Consider the following 17,686-nt stretch of genomic DNA (forward strand, 5'->3'; position numbering starts at 1 on the left):
CATTCCTGTTGTGGTTTGGGGGAAGTGACGGCTCCACAGATGCTATTAAGAGAAATCTTCAGTCTTCATATTCCCTCTCTTCTAAGTCAACTCACCAATTGTAAAATTTTTTGGACACACAACAGGGGGAGTATGTTTTCCCATAGGCTGGTTCAACACGAGCATCGTCAATACCAGCATTGCCACAGGTCAGACCAGGGGGTCTTCACCTCTGGCTGACGCAGACAGCAGTTCAGAGTGGAAGACCAGTTCAGGCTGTGGCTTCTTTGCTGAAAATGGACGCCCTCTCCTCAGCAGCAGGGCCGACTAAAACCCATACGCTCTGCATGTCCCCCTACTCTCCAGCATACAGTAATAGTTTACAGACATTGCTTTTAAAGCTACTTTCATGCTACCAGAAAGAGATTCAAGACTTTACATCCATCTACTAATTAAACATTGGTCTTCTCAGTCTTTGGACAGTGTAATTCTCTTGGAGGACGACATCAGAAAGGAAGATATTCCGAAGGAGTAATCATTTGGAAAAAGTTCTTACTGATAAATAAATGATGCGCATCACATTTTTATACATCCCTGATACTTTTAGCTGAAAGTTTCATGTTTTTTTTCCACTATTAAATAGATTCACAGAATTCAGATAACTGTTTGCCATAGCCCGTTATCCTCAGCCTTAGAAGGAGCTTCTGCCTGGTGAGGTTTCTGTGCTCCTTTTAAACAGTAAACAGTTACACTGCACTTAAAAAATAAAAATATCCTAGAAAAAATAAAATTTGTTGAAATCTTGAAAGTAGTGATTGTTCTTCATATTTTCCATTCAGCTTTCACGTCAAATTGACCACAAAGTTCTTGTCTATAAGATTCTTCAAAAATTTCTGTTCAGCATCAATGTTATGGTATTCATTCTGAAGAAACATAAGGGAATAAAAAGTTAAATTCAAATTATTACCAGAAGCATCACTTTGTTGCTTTCCTTCCAATTACCCTTGTTACTTGGAGGATATAAGGGCAGGAAGGCTCTGAGGAAGGGACTTTTAAGCATGGACTGCAGTACAGTCTCCCAAGCAAAATGGTGACACTATAGCTCAAAACTAGACTGGACTCTGTAATGAAGACGACAGTCCCTCAGGGGCAGGAATGGATGAGACGTGCTCTCACAGAAGGGCCTTGATTAGCAAATCTCCCAACTCCTAATTGTGACAGGAAGCAGCTGCATAACCACATTTACAACACCAGGAGTCAGAAAATGACTAATCCCTAAAGCTCGTTTCAGGTTCTTGAAGAGAACACATCAGACATTTGTAAAACAGATGTGCCTCACCAGTCAGTTTCTATGCAGTAGGTCAAAACCAACCCATCTTCCACGTTCCCTCACATAAGATCCTGGATACAAGAGATCACTGAGGTAAATGGATTTCTCTGTGCTGTCCTCCAAGATGCACTGAGGGCTGCAGGGAGTGCAAAGAACCTGCCTGCCAAAAAGCTCAGGTAAAAGGTTGTGCCTCAAGCGATTTTGCTGAAAATCTTAATACACAGAATTCAACAAATTAAAATGAATGCAATACAAATACTGCCTAAAAAGCTACACTTACATCAAACAATACTTAAAAACACAATAATACTAATGAATTTATTACCTTTTTGGGGGGCGGGCAGGGTAGATTTAGTTTTAAGATTTTATGTCTTATAGGAAGATATAACGGATGTCTAGTCAACCAGGGATCAACCTTACCAAAGTTTTGGATATACTGCAAAAAGGCACCTGCAGAGAGGAACCTGAACATGAATATTTGTTTAGTGCCAGAGGAAAACCACCTCAGAGCAGAGGACATTTAGGATTCATCAGCAAGACATGAGAGGCTCCAATGGATATTGCCCCTATCTCTCCTCTGCAGGAAAGGGAGGGAGAGAGAAAACAGCCCCATAAGGGACCAACACGCTGCACTGCGGGTCTCAGCACATGGAAGAGAAAATTGTGCTCATGCTGAGGTAAAGGGCCCAGATGGAGATGCTGGGAGTACAGAACTGAAGGAAAGAGCAGAGACATGAAAGAAAACAGAGGAAAGACTGTAGCGAAGCAGGAGCCCTTCCCTCAGAGATGGGAGAAGGCCTTCTGCTGCTCCCTCCCCGGGTGAGCTGTGGCTTCCTCCTCCTGGAACCATTTTTTTCTCTCTTTCTACCACAACCCCCCTCAAAGAGCTGCTTTTCTTTTCTCTTTTGCATTTCTGAAGTTCAGCTCTTGTCCTAACTGCAAGTTTGTGGGTCTTCCACTTTTTCCTTTCCCTTCGCTCTTCTTTTTTTTCTTTTTTAAGAAATTTGGCAACTACGAAAAGTTTTGCATGCAGCTGCCAAAGAAAAAGAGAATGCAAATATGAACACTGCTTATTCATGTTCTGACAATGCTAGTAAACATGCCTACATGAACAAGAGCCACATAGCTTAAAATCAATGTTGGTAAAGCAAAATAGAATGTATAAATGGACAAATGTAATGCAGACATTGTAGAATATGGTGTAGCACAATGTTAAAATCAACTCGGTAGCTCCTCCATAGCTGTCACAAATATGATTATCCACATTTTTCAAAAACAAATAAAGAGTAGAAGAAACTTAAGCAATATTAACCCATGAGCAGCAGACCCCAGGAGAAGACTGCAGACCTTTCTAACCTGCAGTCCACATTTTTCCTTCTGATTGCATTGCCTTCCCCACTTATAACCAACAGTTATATTTCCCTAAGCATGCCCCTCAACATAAACAAATGTACATTACCTGCATCATCTGAGACATCGTGTCATTGCCATAATAGTGCAAAGAACTGTTTCTGTCAGTGAAGTCGTACTTGAAGCCCGCCAGGTGAACTTCATGGCATATGTGAAACGCTAGTGTAATGGCAATTAGACCTGTTGTCGGATGCTTGGGTTTCTACAGTCAAAGCAGAAGGAACATGCACACATAGAAAACCGTCAGCTTGGCAGAAACGGCAAACCTAAGAACAAGGACGGGGCACTCACGCAGCCTAGCTCTCCTATGATGCATGGCTTTGTGGCTGGATCCCCTCAGGGCTCGTAGGGAGTAAAATGCTGCCTGTGGCTTTTCCATGACCAGGGCACCTGCAGTGTCGGCCTTCCCTGGGATTCTCTGGTTTTAATAAGAGCTGAGCCCACACTGTAGCCTTTCCGTCAGCTGAGGCATCAGTAAGGTCTCCCCACCTCTCTGCTTAGCAACCTACTTCCATGAAACTGGTCAGACTTCAATACATTGGAGACCATTTCTCCTCTGTCAGATTTGACTGAATTAGCAGATGGGTTCAACAGTTTCTAGGTGATGGAGACAGATGAACAGAATAATGTAACATGTCTCATTTCTTTACGAAACCAGACTGAAAGCCATTAATGCTACTGTTGCATTAACTTGCCTATATTTGAGCTTTTTCAGAGCAGGGAAATTCCAAAAGAATAAACTTCCCCCCCATTACTTCCACTAGAAGAAATGAAACTGTAGATAAAACTACTTATTTCTCCATATAGCAAATTAGTCAGAAGTAAATGAAAAGTAACATAGCAAGAGCAGGTCATAAACAGTTTTTAAACTGCGCAAAACTGAGAGCACCTAAGTGAAAATTAGTATTTCTTATAAGAACAAAGAACAACTGCAACAACTGTAATCATCTGTCCTATCTAGTGATCAAGTACATTGTTGTTTTAAGAGTAGCTGAAATGATCTAAGAAAGTAAATGAGGCAAGGTTTGTACCAAGAGATGATCTGTTTCATTAGACCAACTGATTAAGTTGAGGGGAAAAAATCCTCACAGAAATGGACAAAATTTCCAGACACATACACCCTTCCTCGCTAAAATAATCGTTTTATCAGAGATCAAAGGAGCCGAACATTTCTAGTAGTTGGAGTCAAACCTCAAAATTGGGCACAAAAGTCATGTGCTTTTTTGAATTCTTACTCAAGTGCTCAGTTCACTTGCCTCTGAAAACAAACTGGGCAAAACAGTACTGGACAATTCTGCATAGGCAGCAAGATGTGCTTGATGATACAAAAAACTATTTCTTTGTATTACATGACAAATGAACAACCCCCCAGGAAAGTTATTAATTTCAGCTTTGTACGCTTAATTAAATCACAGAACTGACCTACCACTTTACAGGTGGATTTTTTTTTTTACCTTTATACAACCTCCAGAGTACTCCAAAAACACCACCAATGTAAAATGCATATAGTTGCCTGAGGGCTCTGCTGATTAGTAAAATAACTTTCTGCCTCTGGGGACCAAGGTCATAAACTTAGTCACGCACCTGTCACAATGTCCAAACTAGACAGGTCCCCAAAATTACAATAGGAATGTTACATGTCAGGATTAGCACGATCTGGAAATCTCAGGAATATCACAGGTTACAACGAGCTCCATTTAACTTTGGCTTTCATAGAACTTAATGTTCACCTCAAAAGAATATATTAAAAAAGCAAAACTACTTTTAAAAGAAATTGTCATGCTTTAAGCATGCTGCTTTGTCCACAAAAACTCGAGGGAAACCAGCATTTAACATAATGAAGGAAGAAGCCTCTATCAAGCAAAATGATCTTCTGTGGGTTCTGCAGAGCAAAACTTGTCAGTGAAATGCTCAGAATCGGACACAGCCTAACAATAACTAGAGAACCCAGACCTATAAGGAAGTTTATTCTGCCAGGCATATGGCGTGGGAATTGGCAGAGCTTTGGAATGGTTCTGCAACACATTTTGGCTCTGCTGATTCTGAGGCAGCACATCTGATTTTACAATTGTTCTTCCCAGATCTCTTCACACCACCACAGTTGCTAATAAAGCAATAAAAACGCTTGCTGGACTGCGCATGAAGGCACACAGACAGAACATAATGCTGGCTTAATGGAGAAGGCCAAGAGAGCAGGGAAAGCACTAGCGGTGTTCAGCCTCTCTTCCAGGCAGAGGGGACTGCAGCCCAGACCAAGGGAGGCAGGACCAGCCCTCACCAGGAAGGCACCATGCAACAGACGGCTCCAGAGCAGATCCTGCAAAAGGCCACCCTGCCAACCGGCTGTGCCCCAGCAACTGCAGATGTGCAGGCTCTTAGCCATGGCCCACCGTCTGTGAGACGGGGAGAAAAACGAGAACAAGTACGCCTGAGCTTCACCAGCTGCTACCTGTGACGTGGGGCTGCAGAGCCCCTAGCATGGGGCGAATGGGACACAGTGGGCACGGAAAGGTGCTCCAAGCACTGCGATACTCTGCTCCGGCTCTGGGCAGGGGCACTCGGTGAGGAGAGGAGCGGAGAGTACACATTTTATCCAAAGTGCCTGAGCAGCCTTGTGCCTCTGCATTACCACCAGGACATCACACATTTCTGTTTGGCTCACTCACAGCACTGATTTTACTTTACTCCCACTGAGGAAGGAACACCAGGAAAAAAAAAAAAAAGACAGAAGGGACTTCGGAAGTCATGAAAGCCTTGGGCATTCGGCAGCCCTTTAGCAGATCATTAGGCTCCCAACTACTCTGCTGTTTTTTCCCACCCTCACTTGAAGAGCTGAAACGCCACAGAGCCTTTGCAAGCATGCAGCTGAACTTGGAATTCCAGTTTGAGAGTCAATAAGGGAGACAAATCCACTAGTAGACTCAAAAAGAAGAAAAAAAATAAACTAAAAAACAAGAAAAAAAATCCACACGCCAAGAAACACCCCGAAAACAAAAAACGACTCCCACAAATATTAGAAAGATTAAGCCAGAAGAAAGGTTGTGGTAGACACTCCACAGCGACAGCTTGTCAGAAGTTTCCATGCCTGTCAGTTGCTTGATCCTGATGAACAGAACAGGGAACAGAACTATATCTCTACAAGCATTTATACTAAATGGCACAGGTCAGGCCTGGACTGCACAGAGGAGGTCTCCACCTTGAAGCCTTACCTTTCATCAAAAACATTCTTTAGTCAGAAACTAACAGCGGAAATGTATTTTTCTGTCCAAATAGTTGGTTAGTGCATTATAATGCTTGGCATCAAATCAGCAAGCACAAGAATGATGTTAGACACGTCATTATGGCAAGGCTGGAATATCCTGTATGCTCCCTATTCTCTACCCCCACGGCAGAATGAAAATGCAGCAGTGTTAGAATTCCTGGCTTTCAGGGTTTTTCTTTGTTGGTTTCTGCTGTTGTTTTTTAAGCTATATTTAATAATTCAAGACTTCTTAATATTTATATAGAGGCTCTTCAGATCTGCTGTGCTCCAAAGCTTGTCCACTTTTTCAAATTTTGTAAAAGGGATTATCTCAGCCTACAAATGCTGTTTCATTTAATATTGATCATAGAACCCATAAGGAGAGATTTTGGCATACAAGGCTATACCCCCCCTTTATTTCTGGACTACATTTTCCCCACCTTTCCGAGCATCACCTCAACCCAAACTCACACAGCAAGAACCTAAAAGATGTTCTAACACAGTCCATTATAATGAAGAGATAATGACTTCTGACTACACATTTGGTTGCGCATAACTAAAAGGTTAACAACAGAAGAAAAAAAGCCTACCTCCTTTTTGGGAAACCTTGTTGGGAAATGAAGCCATTCATATGCTGTTTTTCTGGTGATGCTGGGATCAAGTATCCTGATTTGACTAGATTTGTATATCATGTTCAAAGCTGGTTTCTTCCAAAAGCCTTTAGCACTCTGCAATGGTCAAGGAAATACACATTTTTAAATTTTATAAATTGTTGGTTTTGCTTTTGTAATTTCTCTAGATTTAACCAAAGTGAAATTCGGGGGCAGGAGGTTGAAGAAGAAAAGGAAGGTTGAACCTCCTGAAGCTCAATAAATGCATATGTCAAATTGTGTTCCTGCAGTAGAATAACACCACACAACTGTACAGGCTGGAAAACAGGTGGCCTTGATGAACAACACACACCAGTGGTGTGCCCTCAAGGCAAAGAAGACTAATTGCATAGTTGGCCACATTAATAAGAGCATAGCAAGCAGGTAGAGAGATGGGATCATTCCTAAGTACTCTGTACTGTGTCCAGCTGTAGTCTCACGATTACTGTTTTGGGCTCCCCAGTACAAGAGAGACAGTCAAACTGGGGCCAGTTCAGTAGAGGGCCACGAAAACGCCTTGGGGGCTGGAGCATGCGGCATGCACGATGGGTCTGAGGAGGCTGCGTTTGTTCAACCTACCTTCAACTAACTAGAAGGGGGCGGGGAGGGTACAAAAAAGACTGAGTCAGGCTCTTTTTGGAGGTGCACAGTGAGAAGATGAGGAGAAAATCTACCCCGTGAGGGTGATGCAGCAGTGAAACAGGTGCCCAGAGAGGCTGTGGAAATATCCCTGGTGATACTCAAAACTTGCCCGGATGAGGCCCTGAGCAACCTGGTCTGGCTTTGAAGTTGGTTCTACTTTGAGCAGGAAGTTGGGCTAAAGACCTCCAGACAAAAATCCTTTCCAACATTATTCTATGATTCCACTGAGTGGAAGGGCTAGAGCACATGCACCAGAATATGAAACAGTGCTAGGAAGAGAATAAAAAAAATATTTCCAAGAAGAAAACTGCTTTGGGGTGAAGAACTGATCAACTGTGTGGTGAGAAAGAATACAGAAGCATGTGATGGGAAAGGGAAACAGAACAGACTGACTGGGAGATCTGCTGCTCCTCCCAACTGGGATAACTAAGGTTAAATGCTGAACAGATATATTACATGTGAGAGATGTGTGGCAAGCCAAGCCAAAGTGCATAAATAATTAAACTCACTATTTTCTGACCACTTAATATCTCCCAAAGCCACTTTAAATCACGCGGTTTGAAGACGATGAGAACAGCAGTTGTATTAGGGTCATAGTGGACTGGATCCGAGAAAATGGATTCTGGATAAGAAAGGCGGAAAGTTGTCCTCCTCCCAACATCCTCTTCGTACCCTATAACAGGGCCATTATTCATTCTGCAGAGGACAGACAGACACAATGACTATCCCACACATCCATTCTTACTGTGCAGTGGTCTGTAGGGCAGACAGCACATCCAGGTACACAAGGGTTTAGTGGCACAGCGTTTATCACGTTACACGGTAGAGGAGCAATTACGAGATGCTTCCTGCACTCGCCCTCTAGCGCAGAGACATCAAGCATGTATGGGAATTTGGCCAAGATAGTTCCGAATACAATTACGTGATTGCTGATCATGTATCACTCAAGCAGAAGGCCTTATGATTTTGGCTCCAATGCAGAAAACAGAGAAGACCGAAGAGCATCTGGCTTGGAGAATTACTGATTGTTCTATTCACGCTTCTAGATGATCCAAATCATTCAAGAGGCAATTCAAGAATGTTTTAATATTCTTCACTGTATACTGCATATGGGGACAGAGATTATGACTGTCTACCTGATACTGATACAACTGTGTGTGTGCGCATGTGTGTACACACATGCGTGTGTATGTGTATATACATGTATATATATAAAAAAGCAAATGTGTACTATATTTATGAAACAGTTTTGAATTTATAGCTAATTGTATTTAAATGCATGACACTAATCTATGCAAGGATTTCCATTTCATGAAGAGTAAATAGATCTACAAGGAGCTTTTGAATTCAAAGATTATATCCAAATATGTACAAGACTCTAAAAATAATTCAAAGAGCTTGTTTGCATCATTTCACTATGGTGAAAGGAAGTGTATCTTTTTTTTTTTTTTTTTTTTTTTGGGTAAAGCATAAAGCTGTCGTGCAAGTAAAATTTCCTAAAGAGGAAGATTTTATCTGGATCACTTTCTGTAGTTTTACGTTTATAAGAGGAGCTACAACTAAACAATTCCACATGTTCCATTTTAGGTTTTCAGCATGTTTTTAAAAGCATGTCAAATTCCAGGTTTTGTATAAGGCTTTTTATGCTACTGTTTGAATACTGAAACGGTATTACAAAGGAGCATTACAACTGATGGCAAAGTAACAAAAATGAGGTTGACGCAATCTTGAAATGGTAAACTGAAGTGGCAGCTGAGGAGTTCTAATGAAAGGAGAGTTTGGGGTGTCAGGTATGCTGCCTGACAGGATACCTACTGGCAGGAGGGCTCTTTAATCACTTGCCATCTCACTTTATGCAGAAGAGGAAGTGGTCGTATCTTTCTTCCTTATTACGCAGGAAACTTGTCTGGGATGCTGCTTCACATCAAGGGGCAAACAGAGGGCTCGAGGCTATCACATGCTCAGACTCATCTCTGATAACAGCACCTTGCAGGTGCGTATCTGTAGGCTAGGCAGGCTGCACACTCAGGGTTCTTTTCTCCCCCATATCAATCAGTCTGTGTAACACTGATTTAAAAAAATTTTTTTTTTTAAATGAACGCATGATAGATTAAGTAATTTATAAAACACGAATTTTCATCCATTTTCATTTATATAATAACTGAACTCCAAAGCTACCATCTGAAAACAAATGTTTGTGATTTTCTGCATGCACAGAAAATGAAAAGGAGAAATATTACCTTATTATCACGTCGTATGAGTCAATTTTCTCTCCTAATGTCTTATTTCGAAGTACTCCTCCATTACCAACCACAACACACCTTCGACAGGCAACACTGTGGAACAAGCAGAACTTTAATACCCAGCATTTCACTTATATCATTAATACCAATGTTGAAACATCTGCCTTATGGGCATTTAAAAGATACGACAGGACTATAAAAACATGTTTAAACATGTCACTATGACGGAAGTGCACATTATCGTGAAATAACCAGAGGGATATGCTTGATAAACAGCTGCATTCTCATATGGCTAGATACAAATTAGACAGCATTACTAAGCATCTAGAACACTTACAGGAAGCTATAAAATACATCTTATAATACATCCAATCAAAATAATTAATCCTTTTGAATTCAGAATATATTCACAGTTAAAATGCACATGGAAAAAATGTACTCTATAAATGCAAATGCTAAACCTATTCAATGAAATTCTAATGGTAAAGTTCTCCAGTGAGCTGTCCCAGGGCTTCTAGTTGTCTCTTCTGCTCTATACTGCTTTATCTGAAAGCTAGTAAAATCTGTGCTTTGCTTTTACAAAGAGAGCAAACAGGCTTGCTGCCATGTTTACTCCTGAAATCTTGCCTCTTTAGGGAAGTTTTGCATCCAATATGTAAGACTGCAAAGTCCTCCTTTATAGCACAAGTATTTTGGTTGTAAAATGCTTATTTTAAATTTAGAGCAAAAGCTGTTCACCAGCTTGGTTGCAGTGGGAACGCTGGCAAAGGAAAAATGTTGGTATTCTGTTCAGGCACATTCACACCTTATTGAGGATAAATCCTCTCCCAACATCCCACTCACAGGGTTCTTCAAACAAGGAAAAGGCTCCATGCCACTTCTTATTATAAGGGACCAAGAGCCCAAGCAATAAAGAACACTAGAAGCTATATTAAAGGTCCAGTACTTCCTCCTCAGTCCAAGTTGCTTCAGCCGAGGAAAGTATTACTCGACATGAATGAAAACAGCCTGCTCCAGCCCAGACTGACCGACAGCTCAACATACAAAGCAGTCCCCTCTCTTTCCAGCAGAATTATTAATGTAGTCATGCCCTACTGCATGTGGGCTAGGGAAAAGGGCCTATGCCCAAAGCCAATGCTGACAAACTAAAACTTATAGAAAAGGTGAAATGGGAACAAGTGCCTTACTCCTACTCTTCTAATAACCACCAATGATTTCAAAAGAAGAGCTGGGATGTCAGCTTCTCACCTGCTGCTCTAGGGCCACATCTGCAGAGGGAGTTGTCCGCATTTCATAAAGAATTTTTGATCAGCCTGTTAAGCAGCTCTAAATCAATATGCACCTGTCCTACAAAATCCAGCACCACTAAATACAATTCTCGGGATGGACCGACACGCAAAAAGCTAGCATATCTTTCTCTAGTGTTTCTCAAACAACTTATTAAAAGCCAAATGTTCATAAAAAGAATTTGACCTAATGCCAAAATTCCATGCGATTTGGTGTCTCAGAAATCAGAGTGCTAAAAACCTGTTGATCCCTCTTGTCCCCAGTACGCCCACAAAATCCTTTTCTCTCTACTCCAGGATTGCTCCAGCCCATTCATTTTCCAATTAGTTTTTCAGTCTAGTTTTAAGATCTCCTGAGCAAGTACACAGATGAACATATACCTCCTGGAATATTTATGGTGGGAGGAAGGGAACAGAAATATCCCTTTTTCTCAGTTATGCTTCATTACTCACAGCTATACCATAGAGTTCAAAGCAAAATCCTGGCCTATGAAGAAGCAACAGCAAAGAGAAACTGGGGGGGGGAAGAAAAAAAGAAAAGTAAATCTGGACAAAAAGGGTAATCAGTAAGTGATGAAGGCAGAATGAGGGAGACACATGAAAAACAACACTAGCGTACAGTTCTATCATTTTTTCTGTCATTTTCAGTGGTTTATAGAAGCATGCTGTAAGTTTCAATAGTCTTAAACCTCTTAATTCACAAAAGCCACACAGCTGCAACTGAATTACCATGAGATATAAACAGTAACTGCTACTGGCAGCCTAACTCACCGTGGTACCTCCTGGCTCAAGCAGCCCTCCCCAACACGCTGCAGAGAACCTGGCCTGGCAGTCTGACACATCAAGTAGGAAGTCATCTTCTGGCCTCAATAAGCAGCAAGCAAAATTGCTCCTAATTTTGCTGAACATTTTGTTTTATATCTCTAACCACTTGGTGTGAAATTATAGAAATGGTGCTGACTCCTTTACAGTTGATTTATATTATTCTGACTGTAATAAGCAGCCAAAAAGTTACTTTGAGGAGGCACTGCTGGAAGTGTCCTTTGCAGCAAAGTTTTAAGGGATTCCTTATACTGTGTACCTTCCAACTTTTGGCAGAAGCTATATTTAGGAAGCTTCTTCACTACATCAATCCCTAGCTATTGCAATGATGCCTTCAACTCTGGTGTAAAACTGAACAGCTCTTCATTTTCTCCTCTTTGTACTGCACACCTGGAACGTAATGGGACACACTCAAGGCACGGGTGGGTAAAAGAAAATGTGACATTAGAGCTGGGCAACCAAGGTTAATGCAGCTCCAGAAGCTGGGTAGCTGCTCTCAAATCAAATCCAATGCCTCTTCCCCCTTACTGACTGATATAGTCTGAATCTTGTTCATGACTTTTTAAAAAGTTGACTAATGCTGCTTGGAGGGAAATACAGTGAAATGTGAAGTCTGACAAAGCTTTCAAACTCCAGTCCCCTTAAAAACAAGCCTACTCAAAAAAATGTTATCAGCTGCCTTCAAATAACCAATAAAGCATTTAAGATTGGTATGTGAACTTTTGAAGTAATATCAAAGTCGACAAGCAGATCAAATATACTTGATGTTGAACATAGTCAAACAAATTAGAAAGACCACCTTTTAATCTCTGTCAAGCTCAGGAAGTCAAATAATGCCAACTCAAACAGGAAATTTCACATTAATGTGCTATTTCTGAATTATTCTCCCCCCCCCCCAAGGTTTCAGCTGTCTCTAGTTACGATAGTAAGCCTATGTCTGCAATAGCATAGGTCCCACTGATGATGTTAAGCAGCAAGTGAAATTGTTTACGCTAGAGAATGGATAACATTTACACCTGTGGGCTAAGTGTAACCACACCAAAAACCAGAACATAATCTCAAGGAAACCTAGGTATGAAATGCAGATAAAGGATATGTAGCAAGACCAGACTGCATTTAAAGATACTTAAGTTAAACTGACACGTACTTATGGTAGATCACAGAAATCAGACATACTGGTTTTCAGCAGACTGTTACTCCCAGAGTATTTCGCCAACCCCACTTCTCCAAGTTTCCTTTTTCACAATGTTTTCATATTTAAAAAACAAACAACCCTCACCCCTTCTCTGGATCAACAAATTGGTAGGAAGAGAAATAAATTCAGAGGCTTTAAATGACACCAAGTGTGCCCTAAGTGAAATAGAAGAGACAGAAGGTCCAGCTTACAACCACCAGCACAATACTGAAGAAGGGAAAAAAGATTAAAACTTTAGCTATAACAAGGGAAGAAGCATGCAGAGGAATGACAAGATCACTCTGCTGTTATCATACAGTTTAAATCAGGACCTGTATATACCCTGAATATATCTCAAAGCCTAAACATAATCCCTTAGTCACTCGCTCAAACCATTGCCCTAGGTCACACTGTGTGAAAGAGCCTCTTAATTAAAGGCCAAACATTATTCTGCTTATTTTGTTTATGATGAAATACTGAAAGAAACATTTTCCCACTCATATAAAAGAGAAATATTGTTAAATGGAAATAGCCTTTAAAGGTCAAAAAGCTTACATCTTCCACATTCCACTGAAATACTGTTTCTCAGGGGGGTGGGGGGGGAGAGATCTGGACTTCAACTCTTTCAACACCCCCCATCCTCCAGTAGTCTGCTGAGGAATGCAAATTATTTCCTTTGAGGTTATTTGGTAAAAGAAGGATGCAGAGGTCACATTTTATTGACTCACTACTGTGTAAATGCATTTGAGAGAATTTACTGCTGATAAGCTTGGAGTCCTAAGAGCACCTGTTGAGTTCCTACGAAGAAATAGGCGCACTGGGCGTTCAGTGGGTATTCTGTGGATACACCCCTAGCTTGGAAAAGCCCTCTCCTAGAAGCAGTTCCACGGAAGTCAGTGACATGATTCAATTCAGAAAGGTTTTGCAAAGCTGGACTTTCACACAGTAAGAATTCCACCTTACTTTGGAAACCTGCACTATTTGGAAAAAGTATCCTTTGTAGTTCACTGTGTACAGTTTTATGGAAGTTGCATACAAACACAGCTCATGCACATAGATTTGACACTAACATAGCCTAACATTCACAAAAATACTTTAAATCAGTTCCCCCCCCCATAAAAGTTTACAGGGAAATTCAATTTATATTTCTATTCTGCCAACAAGACTAGGTTGCAGCAATACAGAACTGCCTAATAACAGAGCAACAGAATTACAAGAGAATTTCCTGGGATTATTTCCCCAAGTGCTTCGTATTGTTAAACCACTGTATCTCAGTTATATGGATATATAAAAGCTCTTCCTTACTACAGTGATTCATGCCCTATCAGTGCTGTACAAGTATATTGATGGATTAAGAAAGAAAATATTATATGAAGTCATTGTACATTTGATTTATTTAAAATACTGCCTATTAAGTAGTAAGAGTTCTCATTTTGCTTTTGTACTACTAAGGAATATCACTTTTATTAAAATGAAACATAACTCTCAGAACCACTAAACATATCTGCGTCTTGAATGGAGAACCTGCATTTAAAGGATAAGTAACAATCACCTTACTTTTGATCTATAGGAAGGACACTTATTTAAAGATTTTTATGCTGTATTACAAGGTTCTTCCCTTTACAACCAAAACGATTATAGCACTGAACTTGTGATGTCAGTGAATTTCTAGCACATTTGGCATTCTCTTTCTTCAAACTCCAGACTAGCCTAGTCTCTGTAGACCACCTTTGTATAAATTTCCTGATTTTCACACTCCTGACAGAGAGTAGTTTTTTTGTTGTTTTTTTGTTTTGTTTTGTTTTAACTTCATAAAAGTAAATGTGAACATCCTAAAACTAGATACTAAACACAGGGAAAGGAAGGTGTAGAGGAGGTGAAGAAAACAGTAAAGAAAAAATACCCACTTGGGTTGGACAGGAAAGTTACATTAAAAACAAGATAAGGCTTAGGTTTGAACACAAATTATTTTGTTTGTATTCCAACTAAGTTTAATTAAAATATGAACCTTGCATTTGACTTGAAGCAATAATGTTCTGTTTGATCTTCTTGATTAAAACAGTCAAGTACAGCCAGCCTCATCATTATTTGCATCCAGCTCTTAGGTATTCTGCATATTACCATGATATATGGTAGGTTCTCAGCCCATGTGCTTGACTGCAAATCTAAGAAGTCATTTGCATCACTTGGTAAACACATCATTTTAGTATATTTGCCCACTTTACTGCCCTACCTACAAAGATAAATATATCAAAAGCCTGAAAGAAGTGGCTTCTATCCAAGAGATTTAAACAGGACAATGAAATACAGGGAAAGTGAGTTGTCTAGGGCATGCTCCATTCTGCACAGATACAGCCGCAAACTCGTGACTGCTCGCCTGGAGTGTTTTCTGAAGAGACAGTTAAAGTAAGCTAGTTTACACCAATAATGACTTTGAAAGAGGAGATCATAGGCACTTTCAGGGGTGGTTTCATTTTCCTTGAGTATAAAATGACATTAAAGGAAGATGGCACTGTGTTTAGTCAGCAAACTCCTAGGGCACTTAGGAAAAAAAAATCCATAAGTTTAAGTTACCTCACAGAAAGATTATTCTTGAATGTTGGTGCTACATATGTTTAAAACCAAACTAATTTAAACCTTGGAATCAGTTGCACATTGCTTTGACACCATAGGTCAAATTCTCATCTCAGCTAACTTGTATAACTCCAGGATAACATCACTGATGTTGTTTTTCAGGTAAATACTGAGCACTAAAATGTAGGAACAAAAAGCAGTAGCAAACAAACCATCTCACCTGTCGTCTTCAGTGGACAGGCCACAATTTTGCAGTCTTGAAAGGGCTAAACGAAAGAATTGCTCTAGAAAACAAACAGGAGAGAGAAGATTTTAATGAAAATACTCAGTGGTTCCCAGTTTAAAAATAAGCATGCCATCCTGACTACAGTATTTTTAGTCACAATTGTTTTTACACACTGTGCTTAAAGAACTCAAGAACACTTGTAATTTAGGGCCATACACGAATCAACAATGCCAAAGAAATTCAGGTTTCTCATAGCTCCTCTCCAGGAGGCCTTTCCTGCCCTCATACTCCCTTGTTGGAAAACAGAATGGGATTTGTACCTAAAAACTCCCAAATACAGGTAAATAAATATTAGAGGAGTTTCCAAGACTCACACCCTAATTGGCTTTGGTTTTGCCTTCTACCCACCTTCAGCTGGAAGAGAAGCAGCCTTGACCCAAGAGGAGGGGCTGCACAGCCAGGGCACAGCAACCATGTTACCCATCTGGAGAGAACTCACCCAGCCAGTGTGTGCTAACCGCAAAGCAGGACAGAGGCATCTTCCCAGCCCTCCCTCAGTAAACTTGTGCCCATTTGACACTTCTATAGCTCTCATTGCAACAGGACGTGAATGACTCATTCTCAAATGTGTTTTTCCTGCTTGCAACCCCAGAGGTGCAGGACAACGCACCATCCTCGTTACAAAGACAGAAGGCAAAGCAAGAGGCTAAAGCCCAGATTCGTAAGGGCAATAAAATGGTGCACTGCTCAGTGTTAAAAACTGAAGTCACTTGGACTTTACAACCTTTTTCAAGAGGGCGACTAAGGCTTTTAGTGTCTCTGGCCCAGGCTAAACTGTGCCTGACCAAGGCAGGCAGCAGGCATTACTAGGCAAACACTTTGCCTTGGCGTAGCCACGGAATGGTGGGACTACCCTCTGCAGCCACGGTAACACCTCCTCTGACTACAGGGGCTAGCCTGGTAAAGGGGAAATGTTGCCCACGAAATTGCCTCAACCTGGGGACACTTGCCACAGTCCTCAGGAGGACTCTGGACCCTGATCAGCTTAGCTGTGTTGAGCAAATCCCACAGCACTGACACAGCTAATGCTCCACTGAACAGAGCACTGGCTAAATATCTTCAACACTCCAGCCTATATACAAATGAATGCAAGCTGAAATTAAAGTCCGCTCCCCAAAACTCCTGCCTTTTTGGAGCTTCTCTGCTCAGAGGGGCAATCCCCAAGTAGTGTTTTGTTTGTTAAAGACAAGATCCAGATCAGAGGGACTAAATAAAACTATTAAGTCACTGCTAGGTGCCCCTAAAGAATTGGCATCAGTGAATAGACAACACCAGGTCTAGGGATTCAGATGGCCTAAATGTAATTTATTTATTTAGGCTTGAAAAATAGGTACATACAGAACACAAACCTGCTCTCTTTATTCCATAAGGTAGTTCAAACTTATCACTTCCACGGAACTCTGCCACTTTGATAAAATCATTAGCACACAGGAACGGGTATATTTTGTCAACGCTAATAAAGGGAAAAAAGCAAGAAGTTTCAAAAATCCACATGACATATCTGAATAAACCATATAATTCATGCAATCACTTAGTTTTCTTCTTTTGAAAAACAACAAATGATAACATTTGGTTATTTTAAGTAGGATAAAACTCATGAACACAGGGAAAGCAAGTAAGTCACAGAAAAGGGAAAGATTTTATAATGTAAAATTCAGGTAGCGAGTGAAAGATGAGAGGACTAATTCTCTGGCAGTTTAAGTTATACAGATTCATTAAAGTCACACATACTGAAGAAGTTTACACCATGAGATAGAATATTTGAAAGAAGCTGTGATCCAGTAACACAACCAATAACTTCTGGTATGAAAAATAAATAGTCATGGTGAGAAAAAAAATAGGGGCAGCAAAGAAAATTAAAAATTATTATATATGGTAATAACATAAATAAGAAATGGATTTGAAACAAAGTGTTTTAATTTGAAAATATCATCTCCTGAGCACTTCAGCATGTTTGAGAAGTGCTCCCATTCCAAACAAGTGGCACTTTACAGCTGTGTTAACATTAGTAAGTAGGTTGGGCGACAGGAGCAGATCCATATAGCAACA

General features: G+C 40.5%; 1 protein-coding gene across 12 annotated transcripts in view; it reads right to left on the reverse strand.

Moving 5' to 3' along the window:
- Positions 1-577: 577 nt before the first annotated feature.
- ST3GAL6 (ST3 beta-galactoside alpha-2,3-sialyltransferase 6) overlaps positions 578-17,686 on the reverse strand; it is a 76,503-nt gene continuing 59,394 nt past the window's right edge. For all 12 annotated transcript variants that reach the window (XM_013950087.2, XM_067301441.1, XM_013950086.2 and 9 more), the window contains 7 exons: positions 16,987-17,090; positions 15,572-15,635; positions 9,493-9,588; positions 7,762-7,948; positions 6,551-6,688; positions 2,769-2,921; positions 578-902 (listed from right to left, as the gene is read on the reverse strand). In XM_013950087.2, the coding sequence (XP_013805541.1) occupies positions 822-902; positions 2,769-2,921; positions 6,551-6,688; positions 7,762-7,948; positions 9,493-9,588; positions 15,572-15,635; positions 16,987-17,090 (823 nt within the window). In that variant the 3' untranslated portion in view covers positions 578-821. The remainder of the gene's footprint in view (positions 903-2,768; positions 2,922-6,550; positions 6,689-7,761; positions 7,949-9,492; positions 9,589-15,571; positions 15,636-16,986; positions 17,091-17,686) is intronic.

This window comes from Apteryx mantelli, chromosome 1 (assembly GCF_036417845.1).
Source record: "Apteryx mantelli isolate bAptMan1 chromosome 1, bAptMan1.hap1, whole genome shotgun sequence".
Taxonomy (NCBI): Eukaryota; Metazoa; Chordata; class Aves; order Apterygiformes; family Apterygidae; genus Apteryx; species Apteryx mantelli.